This window comes from Marmota monax, unplaced genomic scaffold (genome assembly GCF_021218885.2).
Source record: "Marmota monax isolate L192 unplaced genomic scaffold, Marmota_monax_Labrador192_F-V1.1 WCK01_AAM20220418_F8-fsc00292, whole genome shotgun sequence".
Taxonomy (NCBI): Eukaryota; Metazoa; Chordata; class Mammalia; order Rodentia; family Sciuridae; genus Marmota; species Marmota monax.
In genome coordinates, this window is record NW_026692864.1 from 564,119 (window position 1) to 578,653 (window position 14,535).

At 58.0% G+C, this 14,535-nt stretch overlaps 1 protein-coding gene across 1 annotated transcript in view; it reads left to right on the forward strand.

The window, feature by feature from the left end:
- Positions 1-334: 334 nt before the first annotated feature.
- Positions 335-14,535, forward strand: part of Myo15b (myosin XVB) — a 31,125-nt gene continuing 16,924 nt past the window's right edge. The window contains exons 1-20 of the mRNA XM_058581014.1: positions 335-2,385; positions 2,784-2,847; positions 3,084-3,193; positions 3,361-3,435; positions 3,739-3,835; positions 4,114-4,217; positions 4,369-4,639; positions 4,751-4,912; positions 5,502-5,615; positions 5,729-5,787; positions 5,861-5,993; positions 7,513-7,608; positions 7,842-7,973; positions 10,336-10,461; positions 11,816-11,893; positions 12,097-12,212; positions 12,300-12,345; positions 12,461-12,585; positions 13,657-13,771; positions 13,948-14,114. Coding sequence (XP_058436997.1) covers positions 350-2,385; positions 2,784-2,847; positions 3,084-3,193; positions 3,361-3,435; positions 3,739-3,835; positions 4,114-4,217; positions 4,369-4,639; positions 4,751-4,912; positions 5,502-5,615; positions 5,729-5,787; positions 5,861-5,993; positions 7,513-7,608; positions 7,842-7,973; positions 10,336-10,461; positions 11,816-11,893; positions 12,097-12,212; positions 12,300-12,345; positions 12,461-12,585; positions 13,657-13,771; positions 13,948-14,114 — 4,226 coding nt within the window. The 5' untranslated portion in view covers positions 335-349. The remainder of the gene's footprint in view (positions 2,386-2,783; positions 2,848-3,083; positions 3,194-3,360; positions 3,436-3,738; positions 3,836-4,113; positions 4,218-4,368; positions 4,640-4,750; positions 4,913-5,501; positions 5,616-5,728; positions 5,788-5,860; positions 5,994-7,512; positions 7,609-7,841; positions 7,974-10,335; positions 10,462-11,815; positions 11,894-12,096; positions 12,213-12,299; positions 12,346-12,460; positions 12,586-13,656; positions 13,772-13,947; positions 14,115-14,535) is intronic.

Genomic DNA, 14,535 nt, shown 5'->3' on the forward strand with positions numbered 1-14,535 from the left:
TCTGCCCTCCCCAGCCAGGCGAGCAAACAGGCAGAAGCAAAGGTGGGCCCCTCAGTCTGGCATGGTGCCAGGCTAGCCTGGCTGGGAGGGAGTCCCAGCAAGGTTGCCCTGTCCATGGCCTTAATCCACAGAGTCTCCTCTTTCACAGGTGCTTCTGCTCCATTGTTGGCTGAAGGGGTCAGGACTTACTGTCTCCTGCATTATTGATGCTCTAAATGGAGAGCCCTTAGCCTCTCCAGAACACAGCTGGGTGGTATGCTGCTGCAGCCCAAGGGCACCCTGAAGCAGTCAGACCCCTAAAAGGAAAAAGAACTTGAGAAGTGTGAAGCCTGTCATCTCTGGGACTGTTATGGGTGGGAGCAAGAACAAAGCGCCCCAGTGCAGGGCGAGACCTGGGAGGCCAGCCTCAGGGGAGCAGGAGTCCGGATCGGCTAGTGCTGATAGCGCACTTAGCCAGGACCACCGACCTGGCCGTGGCAAAGCCCTGCGGGCGAGACCCTCCAAGGAGCCCGACACCGCGGGGGACAAGAGACTCGCTAGTGGCCACAGGAAGCCGGCCACAGACGGGAACGGTGGCTGCAGAAAGCCAGGTGCTGAGCCGCCACCGGAGGCACAGGAGAGGCAAGGCAGCACGCGGCATAGGGGATCCGGGCCCTTGGAGAGTCACCGACCAGGGGACAGCCGTGGGGAGCGCCAGGATGAGGAGAGTCTACCGAAAGAAGAGGGTACAGCCCAGCGCCGCCGTCGCCGCAAGAGGAAAGGAAAAGGGCAGGGACCCTTGGTTCAGCCCGGCCGCCGAGAGGCTCGGAGCCGCGAAAGTGAACCATCGGGAGGGGACCGAGGCAGCTCTTGCCGGGACAGCGAAGCTCAAGAGTCCCAGGAGACGAGCAGCCAGGGCAAGGGGGCCTTGCAGCTGCGGACTAAGTCAGAGCCAACGGAAACGGGCCCGGAAGGGAACAAAATATGGCCAGAGTCAGCGCTGCATCCAGGCGAATGCCAGACCAGCAGCAGTCAGGGCAGTGACGAACCCTCAGCTCAGCTTCTGCATGAGGAAGTGTCGTCGGGGACAGGGCCCCAGGGAGCGAGTGAGGATTCTGGGACAAATACGGACTTGAGTCCGGAGGGGACCGGGCCTGGACCGCGCCCACCGGCACCCCTGGGGACAGCAAGATGGGTCCCTGATGCCCAAGAGATCGACCTGGGTGGAAAAGCCCCGGCATGCAGCTCCCTCGAGCGCAGTTGTGCGCACGTCCCTGGGAGCTCGTGGGATTCTCGAGACCCCATGTTTTCTCCGGACTCAAGTGAAGGCTGGGCGCAGCAGGAGGCGGAGCTGCAGGACGCCCAGCCTGAAACAGTCGAGGCCTCTGCGGCCCGGGCTCAGCGCCTCCAGACTGGAAAGGTGGTGGGGAAGTTGCAGGGGGCAGAGGACCAGAGCGAAGCGGCGTCGGAAAAGGGAGCAGGTCCAGAGGACCCAGCGCCACTGGCCACCCTCACGGTGCTCCGTAAGCTCCGCGCGAGGCCCACTCCAGGCCCCTCTCCCCAGGCCTCAGGGTCGGGTGGCGCGGGCCTCAAGGAGCGCCTTCTGCGTGTGGTTCGGGCCCTGAGCCTGCTGCAGTGGTTGCTGCGGCGGCTACGGCAGCCTCGGGCCCGGGAGCCTGGGGCGGAGCCTCGGGAGGGCGAGGGGCGGGGCCGCGGGCCTGGACGGAGGCGCCGTCTAGCGTTGCGCCTGGCGGGCTTAGCGGGGTTGAGAGCATCGCCGAGGCCTCCACCTGGCGGTGGCAGGAGCCCTCCACACGGCCGGGATAGCCCGGCCCCGGAGGACCCTTCCGACGATGAGGACCCCACTCCGGATCCCAAGTTCGCAGTCGTGTTCCCCAGGATGCACACGGAGGGGAGGGCTTCGAGCAGCGGGAGCTCAGGGGAAGTGTCCGCGGACGCCCACACCGGGGAGGCTGCCGGGGAGAGTGAGAGGCACGTGGCGAGTGGAGAAGGAGCGGACGGGCCCCGCCCCGCCGTCTTGCTCGCGCAGACTCCCCCCGACTCGACTCCACTCGAGGAGAACGGCTCCAGCAGCGAAGCGGAGCCAGAGACCTTGGAAGCCGAGACCCCGGTGCACTGGGCGCGGGACTCAGGCCCCTACCAGGACCCTGGGTTGGGCACCAACGTGCTGCTGCCCCGACTCACCTTGGAGACCCGCCTGGAGCGCGACAGGAGCTCCTGCTGGTCCCTGAGGGAGCAGTGGGAGCCGGAGGATGAGGCCGAGGCAGCGCTGGAGAGGGACCTGGAGATGAGCCTTGGGCCTGACCTGAAGGCATCCTTCCTGGGTACTGAGGGTAGGGGCCTCAGAGACGGCCTGGAAGACACTGAGGACCTGGCCCGGCTGGGGTGAGCAGCACAGTTCCAAATCGGCCGTCCCTGCCTCGCGGTTTCTTATAGGCCACCTACACTCTTCTTTATAAACTGAATAGACTTCTATAGAATCCTTAGAAAGATTTTTTTTGCCCCACAAAAGGTTTTCTGACTAGAGGGGGCTGGTGAGGAGTGAAAGTCAGGTGTCCCTTCCTGGGACTTCCTCTTGTAATTGGCACAAAGCTTCCCTTTCAGGGGCCTGTTCCTTGTCTACCCCCCATAGATTGGTCATTTACTGAATAGACCCTCCCTCTGTGGTTAAGGCTCTAAACAGTTGGAAAACTTGCCCCAGGTGTCCCTGAAGCTCCTGGCACAGCTAGGCCAGGACCTCCTTCATCTCCCAGCTCCTCCCTTCCACCCTGCTGTCCCCACAGGTTGGTGTGCGACAGCTCTGTGCTGCTGTGCCTCAAGAAGAGGTTTCACCTGGGCCGCATCTATGTATGGGGGCCTACGAGGAGCGGGTGGTGTGCTGGGTTCCCTTTCCCCTGGGAATAGAGGGCTCCTGGGCATCCCAAGGCTTCTCCTTCCTCTTTGTGCCTGGGCTGGGTGGTGAGCCTCTGTCTGGGGTCCTGCAGAGCAGCGTGGGGTCCAGCTGGGAAGCGCTGGAATAACCCCCACTTGCATTCCTCCTGCTGCCTCCATGCACCAATAACAACTTCTGCTTCCTTCCCCAGACATTTGGGGGGCCCCTCCTGGTGGCTCTGAATCCCCACCAGCCCCTGCCTCTCTTCTCATCTGAGATCTTAACCAGCTACCACCCTGGGAAGGCCCCCAATACCACCCCGTATGTGCCTTTGGTCTTTCAAATTTGTGTTTACCTCCCTGGTGGCTGGGCCCCAGCACACCCCATTGACTGGCCCTGGGGCCTGTGGGCATGTCCCACCTATACCGAGGAGCAGCCTAGAGGCCCATCTCTGGCACCCTTCCCGTCTTTCTGCCCTCCTTCCCCAGACACGTATTTGCCATCGTGGCAGCAGCCTATAGCCTATTTAAGAGCACTGGGCAGGACCCCTGCATCCTCCTCAGGTGAGTGCTGGCTGGCCTGCCTGAGCCCAAAGGCCTCCCTGAGGACTCGCAGGTGGGGCATGAGGTCTGGTGCACCACGGGGTGACAGCTCTGGATTTCACTGGGGTCTGCTCTAGAGGTCACCACATAGGCCCCTTTCTGTTCGACCTCCACGCCCTGCATCTATCCATGTTTCTGGGGTTCTCCAGTGTGTCACTTCCAAGTGGCACAGCCCCACTGTGCAGGTTCACTGAGGCAGTCCCACAGTCTCCTTCCTGGAGAACCTCCTGGCCTCCACCCATCCCCAGCTCCTCCCTCCTGCAGTGGGCGCAGTGGCTCAGGGAAAACAGAAGCTGCCAAGAAGATTGTGCGGTTCCTGCGCAGCCTGGAGCAGCAGCAGACAAGGGACAGAGGGTGCCAGGTGAGGCTGGGCTGAAGCTGTCTCCCTCCAGGGGGCAACTGGCCACTTGCCAGGGGTCCAAGAGAGACCATCCCTTTCCTTTGGGCCAAAGGACAGTGGTCTTGTGTCTCTGGCTTCTCCTGGAGTTACCTCCAGGCATTGCCTGTTGTGGGGGCTGGGGAACTTTTCTGAGGGGTCTGACTCCCCCCATGGGCCCAGCACAGCCAGCAGGCACAGGGAACCCTTGAGGCAGTACCACTGTCATCCCAGAGATGCTCAAGCGCCCCTCCTCCCCACAGCTGGATGATGTGCTGCCTGTGCTCAGCAGCTTTGGCCATGCCAAGACTCTCCTCAATGCCAACGCCAGCCGCTTTGGCCAGGCCTTATGCTTCTGCCTGCAGCGGTGAGTGATGGGGGTCCATTGGCATCTGTAATGGGTTACCCTTACTGGGAGCCTGGGGCTGATGCCCTTGGTCCCAGCCTCTCGTGGGCCCATCCTAAGCAGGGCTCAAGTGTACCATGGGGGCACCCTGGCCCATCTCCTGTGCCCGCAGTGGTGTCATTGTGGGAGCCTCTGTGTCACATTATCTGCTTGAGACCTCCAGAGTGGTATTCCAGGTAAGGGTGCCCTCCTGTCTACCCCTTCCCAATTCCCAAAGTGAGGGGGCCGTGCCTCCAGGCATCGTTCCACCTACGCCCGTCTTCCCAAAGGCCCAGGCTGAGCGGAGCTTCCATGTTTTTTACGAGCTGCTGGCGGGGTTGGATCTCATGGAGCAGGAGCAGCTCTCCCTGCAAGGACCAGAAACCTACTACTACCTCAACCAGGTGAGGGTAAGGCTCTTGTGGTTCAAGGGCCAGGTCTCAGCCCAGGTGTGAGGAGTCGAGGGAGGTAGTGGGAGACCAGACCTGCCCCCTCAGCCCCTTTGTGCTTTACAGGGCCAGGCCTGCAGCCTCCAGGGCAAGGATGATGCCCTGGACTTCAGAGGGCTAGAGAAGGCCCTGCAGGTGCTCGGCTTGGGCCCCGAGGAATTGACTGCAATCTGGGCCGTGCTGGCCACTGTCCTGCACCTGGGAAACATCTGCTTTTCTTCTTCAGAGGTGGGCTTCCCCTGTGGGCAGGGCTAGTGGAGACGCTGATTAGCAGTAAATTTTTGTGCAGTCAGAACAATGAAAATGATGTCAAGCCCTCACGTGTAGGAGCCTACAAAGCCCTGGGCTGTCCCCAAAGAGGGAGACACCCATTGTTTAGATGAGAAAACTGAGCCCTGGAGAGTCTACATTTTCCCAGTACCTGTTACACTCAGCTGCTGCCCATCAGTAGAGCACCTGGCATTAGCTGAGCAGTTATTTTGTGCCTAGCCCTGGGCAAGTCACTTGGCACATGTTGTCTAACTCAGTTCTCATAAAAACACCATGACCTACGAGTTACTGTTTCCCCTTGGCAATAAGGCAGTGGAGGCCCAGGGAAGGGACTCACCAGAGCCACCCAGCTAGTCAGGAGGGAAAGTCAGGACTTGACTTGGGGGCCCTCAGACCCAGGGCCTGGCTCACCATGACCCAGATTTCCCCCACATGTTGTCGTCCCTTTGGATGATGGCAGCTGACATGACAAGGAAATTCCTGTCCCTGCCCTGGGGAACAGGTCCATTTCATGAACAGAGTTCTCCCTATCCTTTTGTCTGTCCAGTGGGAGTCCCAGGAGGTAGCTTCTGTGTCCAGCTGGGCTGAGATCCACACAGCAGCCCGGTTACTCCGGGTGCCACCAGAGCGCCTGGAAGGGGCTGTCACCAGGAGAGTCACGGTGAGCCCCAGGGTCCTGGGAAGGTGTGGGGACAACCCAGGCCTCCTCCAGGCTGGGTGGTACCTGAATGGGCCACCGGCCTGACATACCCATGCACTTCCTCTGGCCTCCAGGAAACGTCCTATGGCCAGGTCTCCAGATCCTTGCCCGTGGAAAGTGCCATCGATGCCAGGTGGCCCTGGGGATGGGAGAACCAAGCCAGGCCTGGTGCTCTGCTGCGTGTGGCTTACTCACTGTGCCCACAGGGATGCCCTGGCCAAGGCCCTGTACTCACAGCTCTTCAGCTGGCTTTTGAGGAGGATCAACTGGCAGCTGGCACCACCTGAGGAGGAAGGCAGCATGGGCACCATCACTGTTGTGGACGCCTATGGCTTTGAGGTCGCCCCCTTGGGAGGGGCCCAGTACAGGGGATACCCATCTCACACTGATATATTTTTTTTTAAATTTTTTTTTTTTAGTTCTTTATGGACCTTTATTTTATTCATTTATTTATATATGGTGCTGAGAATCGAACCCAGTGCCGCCCACACGCTAGGCAAGCGCTCTGCCACTGAGCCACAGCCCAGCCCTCACACTGATATATTTCCGAGCTGCCTGCCCACCTAACCCTGTGCCCTCGCTGGCCTCTTCTGCACCTGATGGGTGGCTGCTCCAGGGACACAGAGGCCTGGCCTCTGGGTGCTTTAGTCTGGTTGAGGGTGGCAGGGAACACTCCATTCACCTCCAGCTGCCTGCTTGCCACGCTCCTGGGTTGGCTTCCTACAGGGCTTCTCCTTTCTTCCCCATGGCTGCCCTCTGGGAGAGGCTGAGGCCCACGCCAATCTCCGTTGCCAGCACGTGCTGCCCTCCTTCTGTGGAGCAGAGGCTCAGGAAGCTCTGGAGCTCCTAGGTTTCAATCCTGTCACTCAATCCTGTGACCTCTTGCAGGTTGATTAACCTGTCTGAGGCCATCTGCAAAGCAGGGGACCATAACAAGACCTCCCTCTTAGAACAGCCCCGGAGAGCTGTGTGCTCCCAGTGCAGTCATTCTGCGCTGCCCCTGCTGTCCTTTCTTGACACAACCTCTGCAGGGTTCTGCCCTGTTCAGCCCTACAGAGGCCCCCCAGAGGCCCCAGGGTAGGCTCACCCACAGCCTCACCCTACACACGGCCGGAGGGGAGGGGAGAGGGAGAGTCCCCCAGATCTCCCTGAGTTGTCACGCGCTCCGCACCCCTTTCCAGAAAATTCACTTCTTCAAGGCAGCAAGGAGGGGGGTGGAGGGAGAGGAGGTGGCTGGATGGGCACTGTGCCCTGCTCCTGTCCATCCTGCCCCCCACAATACGTTCTCGGTGACTATCCCCACCTGTGAGGGGGGGTGTGTGCTTGCATGTGTGCTGTTTGGGGTGTACAACTGCACGAAGGGGTGCTCTGCTGGGCTTATAGTCAAGCACTGAGCTGCACAGAGGAAGGCACATAGTCCCTTTGGGAGGAAGGCTGGGGGGCTTCCTGGAGGTGGCAGCCTGAAACTCTGCTTATGAGGACGTGGGATTCTGATAGCAATCTAGGTAGTGGGCAAAGGCACTGCCTGGACCCAAGGATGGCTATGAGCAGAGCCCCGAAGGCTCACAGTGGGCTGGAGCAGAGGCAAGGGTGTGGGCAGCTGGAGGGAGGCTGGGCTTGTGGCTGGGTCAGGGCTGAGGTGGGCTGCGTGTTGTGCCAGGGCCTTTGGACCCCATCCTATTGGCTGCAGCATCAATCCTGGGGCACTGTTTCTCCCTGAGCCCTGGAGAGGATGGGACAGCTCCTAGGGGAGGGAACAAAGGGCACAGGCCTGTGTGCAGCCCCCACCTGCGCTGGCCCCACCTGCCCTGTGTGCTCACCTCGCTGTCCCCGCTGTCCCCACTATCCCGTGCCCCAGGCGCTGCGGGTGAACAGCCTGGAGCAGCTGTGCAACAACCTCGCCAGCGAGCACCTGCAGCTCTTCTGCAGCCGAGTGCTGCTGGCCCAGGAGGAGGTAGGAGAGCTGAGCACAGACAGCACGGGGGCCAGGGCACTGCCCAGTGCAGAGGCCACCTTGGTGAAGGAAAAGTGATGCATGAGAGCTTGCCCGAGTCCCCCTTTCATGGGATGGCTGGGTTCTCCTGAACTGAGTTCACTCATCTATAAAATGGGAAAGTGAGCCCTGCTTCAGCTCAGGGGGTCCCTGGGGACGTAGATCGTAAATGGCCAAAAGCTGTTTGTTCCCAGGAGGAGTGTCGGCGGGAGCTGCTGCCCTGGGTGCCCCTCCTTCAGCCTTTGAGGGAGTCCTGCCTGGACCTCCTAGTAGACCATCCCCACAGCCTCCTGAGGATCCTGGATGCCCAGACCTGGCTGTCCCAGGTGAGGGCTGTGGCCCCAGTGTCAGGGACAAGGAGTAGGGGCCCTGGTTGGCCAGGCTGGAACCTTGTAGAGGTTATGGGATCCAGAGACCCTTAAGAATTTGAAAATGGGGGGGCTGGGGTTGTGGCTCAGTGGTAGAGCGCTCACCTAGCACATGCGAAGCCCTTGGTTCGATCCTCAGCACCACATAAAAATAAATAAATAAAGGTATTGAGTCCAGCTACAACTGAAAAATAAATATTAAAAAAAGAGTTTGATAATGAATTTCTGTGCCAGGAAGTATGCTAAGGATAAAAGGTGAGCAAAGAGAGACCGTAGAGCCCAGAAATGCTGATTTAAAAGGAAAAGGCTGGGTGCAGTGGTGTACACCTGCAGTCCCAGCCCAGCAGGCTGAGGCAGGAGGGTTAAGGCCAGCCTGGGCAACTTAGAAAGATCATGTCTTTTTTTTTTTTTTTTTGTAGTTGTAAATGGACAGAATGCCTTTGTTTATTTTTATGTGGTGCTGGGAATCGAACCCAGTGCTTCACACATGCTAGGCAAGCGCTCTGCCACTGAGCTACAGCCCCAACCAAGATCATGTCTTTAAAAAGGAGGATGGGGTTGAGGATGTAGCTGAGTGGCAGAGCGCTTGCCTAGCTCATGCAAAGCCCTGGGGTTCCATCCCCAGCACGGCACGGGAAGGGGTATAGAAAACCCTAAGCCAAAAATGCAGAAGCTGATATAAAACCCACATGCATGATCTGTGGGTGGATTTGTGAGGCTCTAAGAACATATGTGGGTCCCAGGCCTTCTTTGGGAACTGAGGCCAGAAGGTAGAACAGGAATATCTATAAAAGTTAAATATATCATGACCCTGAATATAAGCCATGCCCGTTGTCCCAATTAGAGGTCAGAAATGAAAAATAATGGTAGAATAATCCAACACATAATTATGATCATTCATATCACATATCATAGATGATAGTCACCATGATATCAATGTAATACTTAAGTGTTAATATATAATAGATACTGATATGTAACATATTACCTTAATATGTAACTTTTTTTTTTTTGATATGAGGAATTGAATCCAAGGGTGCTTAACCACTGAGCCACATTCCTAGCCTTTTTTTTATATTTTTTATTTTGAGACAGGTTCTAAGTTGCTCAGGGCCTTGCCAAGTTGCTGAGGCTGGCTTTGAACCTATAATCCTCCTGCCTCAGCCTCCTGAGCCACTGGGATTACAGGAGTGCACCACTGCCCCCACCTGTAACTTTCATTTATCGTTTGTTTTCTGGTTCTGGGGATTGAACTGGGTCTCACACATGCTATGCAAGTGTTGTATTGCTGAGCTATATCCCCAGGCCAACATTCATTTATGAAACTCAAACATATTTGAAATCCCTTACTAGATAAGACAGTATATTAATTTGTAAAGGATTGCTTTTCCCCCTGCTCACGTTACTTTTTTTTTTTTGGTGAGTAGTGAGTACTGGGAATTGAACCCAGGGCTTCACACATGCTAGGCAAGCGCCCTGCTATTGAGCTACACCTCCAGCCTTGTTTCCACTTTATTTTGAGACAGAGTCTCAGTGAGTTGCTGAGGCCAGCCTCAGACTTGTGATCCTCCCGCTCAGCCTCCTGAGTAGCTGGGATTACAGGAGTGCATCACCTTGCCTGGCCCACGATGTCTTATTAAAACTTGTCACTGGTGTCTTTGAGGCCGCAAGGCTACTTTTGGAGCACCTAGCATGGCTTTCCAAGGCTTGAGACCCCCTCTAGTTCTATGCTATTTGAAACGCAGCACTGGGTGGGTCTGAGCCATGGCTCTCCTGTGGGCAGCAGGAGTCAGACTCCCCTGATTGATTGCCATGTGCTCATTAGCTCCGTCAAGTAAGCTCTGCCTGGTTACATGTGGAAAATAATGTTTGAAATACTCATTTAGAAGCTGTAATTGTGGGATCCTACATCCGCAGTAATTGCTGCATCTGTCTTAAAGTCCCCTGGCCCTTGTTTCCTTTAATTGACCCTTCAGGCAGCCTCCTCGAGCTGCCAAATCTAGTACTGACACAAATTTGAGGTCAGCTTCGACAATTTAGACCCTGTCTCAAAATAAGATTAAAAGGGCCGGGGTATAGCTCAGTGGTGGCGCACCCCTGGGTTCAGTCCCCAGCACTGGAGAAGGGAAAAGAAAAAGAAAAGGGAGAGACACCTTTCGAGCGACTCAATAGTCACTCTTCCTGTCTGAGGAGAGTTTGGGGGGACAAGACCTCCCTTATATTCAGGGCATATGGTCCTGGGGTCACTGGGAGGGAGTGCAGTCTCTGCAGGGGACAGTGTGTGCAAAGCCTGAGGAGGTGCCACTCATCCCCTTATCAGGCCACAGACCACACCTTCCTCCAGAAGTGCCACTATCACCATGGTGATCACCCAAGCTACGCCAAGCCTCAGCTGCCCCTGCCCATCTTCACAGTGCGGCACTACGCTGGGACAGTCACCTACCAGGTATCTGGCCTAGGGACAGACTCCAGGGTGGATCAATGAGGTGACGTGACCTTGATGTCCCCTCCTAAACTGAGTCACTTGACAGGTGAGAGGATATGGGTGAGAGGCACTTCTCATGCTTAGCCCTGTGTCCCCACCTGGGCCATCGGCTCCACTCAGTTCTGAGCATGATTTTTGGATTCTGTGTGAACATCTTGGGGCGACAGGGTCAAAGCCTTGGGACCTTCCAGATGTAGAGGCAAAGCACAGGGCTGGGCCGCGGCCGAGAACCCAGGCACTTTGCCTGCCGGGCCTCCTTTTCCTCATCGGTAAATTGGGCATGAAAGTCGGTCCTACAGCATTGGCATGAGTATTAAATGCAGTAGCACTGAGGGGCCTGCTAGGTGCTCAGTGAATGGACTTCCCTGTCCTGCTCCGAGTTTCACATCTACCGAGGACTTCCCAAGAGGAGAGTCCCTGACGGGAGGATTCCTGGATGCAGGAGGGTACAGTGTGATAGACTTGAGGTGGGAAGCGTCAAGGAGGATCCCTGGCGGCGAGGGCATGCTCTGGTTGTAGAAGAAAACAAAAACTACCTGGGAGTTAATAAAGACAACTGTGAAGACTGGGAACGTAGCTCAGGGGTAGAGCACTTGCCTGGCTCGTGCAAGGCCCTAGGTTCCAAAACACAACTCTGAATATCAAAAAAGAAGACTTAAAAATGGAAGACAAGCCGGGCACGGTGGCACACACCTGTAATCCTGGTGGCTTGGGAGGCTGAGGCAGGAGGATCACAAATTAAAAGCCAGCCTCAGCAAAAGCGAGGTGCTAAGCAACTCAGTGAGACCTGTCTCTAAATAAAATACAAAATAGGGCTTGGGTGAGGCTCAATGGTCAAGTGCCTCTGAGTTCCATCCCTGGTACCCGCCCCCCGCAAAAGAAAAAAAAAAGGAAGATAAACCACAATGTGGTCCGTTCTTGCCTCGTCAACCTAGAAAAGTCATTGCCTTTCCAGCCAAAACTCTGATGGAATTCTTACAGGAGGGGAAATGGATTGTTGATAAAAATTATTCCGAAGCTTTATCTGGAGAAGAAATGCAGGAAAGTAACCAATAAAATACTGAAAAGTCAAGAAGGGGTGATTTGCTCTCCCAGGTAGGAAAACGCCCTGCCCCGAAAGGGGAACGGCATTCATGAGGAGTGGCATCCACGGAACGGAACAGCCAGTCCAGTGGCCGCCTCAGGGCTGTGAGAGGCCTGCACAGCTGACCAGGGGCCTTCTGATGCTGGAGAGAGGCTGCCCTCCTCCTGCGGGAGTCTGGCCACCACGCACAGCCTTCTCGCTTCCCGGCCCGCTTACTCATGTCTCCTGTAGGTCCACAAGTTCTTGAACAGAAACTGGGACCACCTGGACGCTGCCGTGGTGGGAATGCTTGCTCAGAGCCAGCTCCAGGTGCCCTGCAGCCTCAGCCCTGCCCCTCCATACTCTGTCCCCATTGTCCTCCTCCCCGTATGCCCTTGCCAAAGGGGCTGGCCCTCAAGCCCCAGCGCCCTGCATGACAGGCTCAGTGTGCCAGAGCTGGCCTGCCTGGGTCCCCAGGGCTGTGGGGCAGGTGGGCGGGCCTCGGGGGGCCTCAGCCCTGTCTTGCCCCACAGCTGGTACGCAGCCTGTTCCAGGAAGCAGAGCCCTGGGCTGGAGGAGGGCCAGGCCAATCCACGCTGACCTCTCGCTTCCAGAAGTCCCTAGGAGACCTCCTAGCCCGGCTGGGCAGGTGAGGGTTATGGTGCTCCCCCACAAGGCCCCCGGAAGTTGAATGGGGGCTGGTCTGTGCCCAGTGACCTCCCCTTCCATTTAGCAGGAGCCACATCTATTTCATCCAGTGCCTTGACCCCAACCCTGGAAAGGTGAGCTCCCGGGGTCCCAGGGCCTTCCCCACACTGCCCGGCCCTGCCCCTTTCCCTTGCTCCCCTGGACGCAGAGCCCTCAGCCCCTCCTCTCACTGGCGCTCTCTGGCCCCAGATCCCAGGCCTCTTTGATGTGGGACATGTGGCAGAGCAGCTGCACCAGGCGGGCATCCTGGAGGCCATAGGCACCCGCAGTGCCCACTTCCCTGTGCGCATGCCCTTCCAGGCATTCCTGGCCAGGTAGGGCCTCAGGGCGGGGCCTCCCGGGGCCCAGCACCTGGGGGGCAGGGCTGACAGGGAGGCTCCCAGGCCGACCTGGGAGACCTGGGCTCCTTCCTGGAGGGAGGGACCCACTTTCCCTGGGACCCTGGGCCTGGCGTCCAACCTTCCTTCTCCCTTCCCATCACCCTTCTCACCCTGCTGCACTCACGGGCCCTTCTCCATCCCACACGCCTCTCTGGCGCTAATGCCCAGGGACCAGGGATGAGGTTGGCAAAGCCTGTCCTGGGGGCTCACAGTGTAGCCAAGGGACACAGTCGGTGTTCAGGAAGTGCTGGCTGAATTAGTGACATGAGAAGGGAGGACAGGGAGAGCAGAGCCCTTCAGATGCACACAGACTTGGGTCAGCCCTAGGAACACTGGGCGGCTCTGGGGAGTTCAGAAACTGCTAGAAAAGCTGGTGACTTGTGTTTTTTGCCTATTTGGCCTTTGCCACTGACTGGATGGCCTTGCAGGCGCCCCCTGAAGGGCTACCAGGTGTGTGCACCTGTATTTGAGCCAGACACTGAGAAGGCCAGGCAGGGAAGGTTCCTCCCTGCCCTTTGGACACTTACCAGATGCAGCATTGCCACCTCCTCCAGGAAGCCCTGAGGCTGGGTAGGGGGTTTTGGGGTACAGCTGTCCTCTCAGCACAGTCCAGGTCTGTCTGAAGGTCTGTGGTGAGCATCCCCTGCTGCTCTGGGGCTTCCCCCAACCTCTCTTCCAAAACCACGCCTTGACACCCGCTGCGTAAGGGTGTGCCGGCCACCAGGACTCACCAAGCTTCAGGATCACATTCCTGTTGCTTCCACAGCCCAGGACTGGTCTTATGGCCCTATCTGTGCACCGCATTCCAACCACCTGTCTCCTCCCAAGAGCCGAGGAGAGCCCTGTTCACAGCCAGGTCTCAGCACCCAGCCATGCGCCTAGTATGGCAGGATTTCCACATTGTGAATGACCCAGGAACTAAATGAATACGGAGGGGCTTGGGTGCAAACCAGTGTCAAAGGAGCTAAGAAGCTGTCCTGACCTGGCTCTGCCTCCTTGGGGCAGGTTCCAGGCCCTGGGGAAGGAAGGACAGGAGGACTCCGATCGGGACAGGTGTGGTGCCATCCTCTGTCAGGTGCTGGGGGCTGAGTCACCATTCTATCACCTCGGGGCCACTAAGGTGGGTGTGTGTATGCAAGGATGCAGTGGGGCGGGCAGTGGCAGGTGGAGAGGGGCTGGGTGGCAGGCACCCCAGAGCACAGTGTGGCTGGGAGGGAGGAGGCTGAGGAAAGAGGAGGAGAGCAGGTGGGCACTGGTCCCCTGCCTGTTCCACTGCAGCCTCGACCTTACCCACAGGTCCTGCTGCAGGAGAGGGGCTGGCAGCAGCTGGAGAGGCTGTGGGCGCAGAGGCGCACCCAGGCTCCTCTGTTCACCCTGCACCGGGGCCTCCGTGCCCGAGTCTCCCGCCAGCGCCTCCGCCTCCTGCCCCGGATACAGGCTCGTGTGCTCGGGGTCCAGGCCAGGTGGGCCACTGGAGCCAGGGCTGATTAGGGAGGAGGCCTTAGGGAAGAGGCCACGGGCTCCTCCTCAAGGTGGGGGGCAGTGTTGGGGAGGTAGGGTCCCAAGGTAATTCTGCCTGCCCCAGAGACATCCCATCTGCTCTGGACTCCTCCTGACAGCATTCCTGCCATGCCAGGCAGCCTCTGCTTGAGTACCCCAGGCATAAGAGGCTACCTGAGAGGCCACCTGAACTATGGGTCCAACTCCTTGACCCGCTCTTTTCTAGTCTGTCCTCCACCCTGCAGCAGGAAGGGTCATTTAAATCAGGCGCTGGAGGTGTGGGCCAGTGGTAGAGCTCTTGCCTGGCGTGCGAGGCAGCCACGCACGGGCTTCTCAGGCCCATGGTGCTGCCCTCCTCCCCGCTGACTCCCATTCCCCCATCAG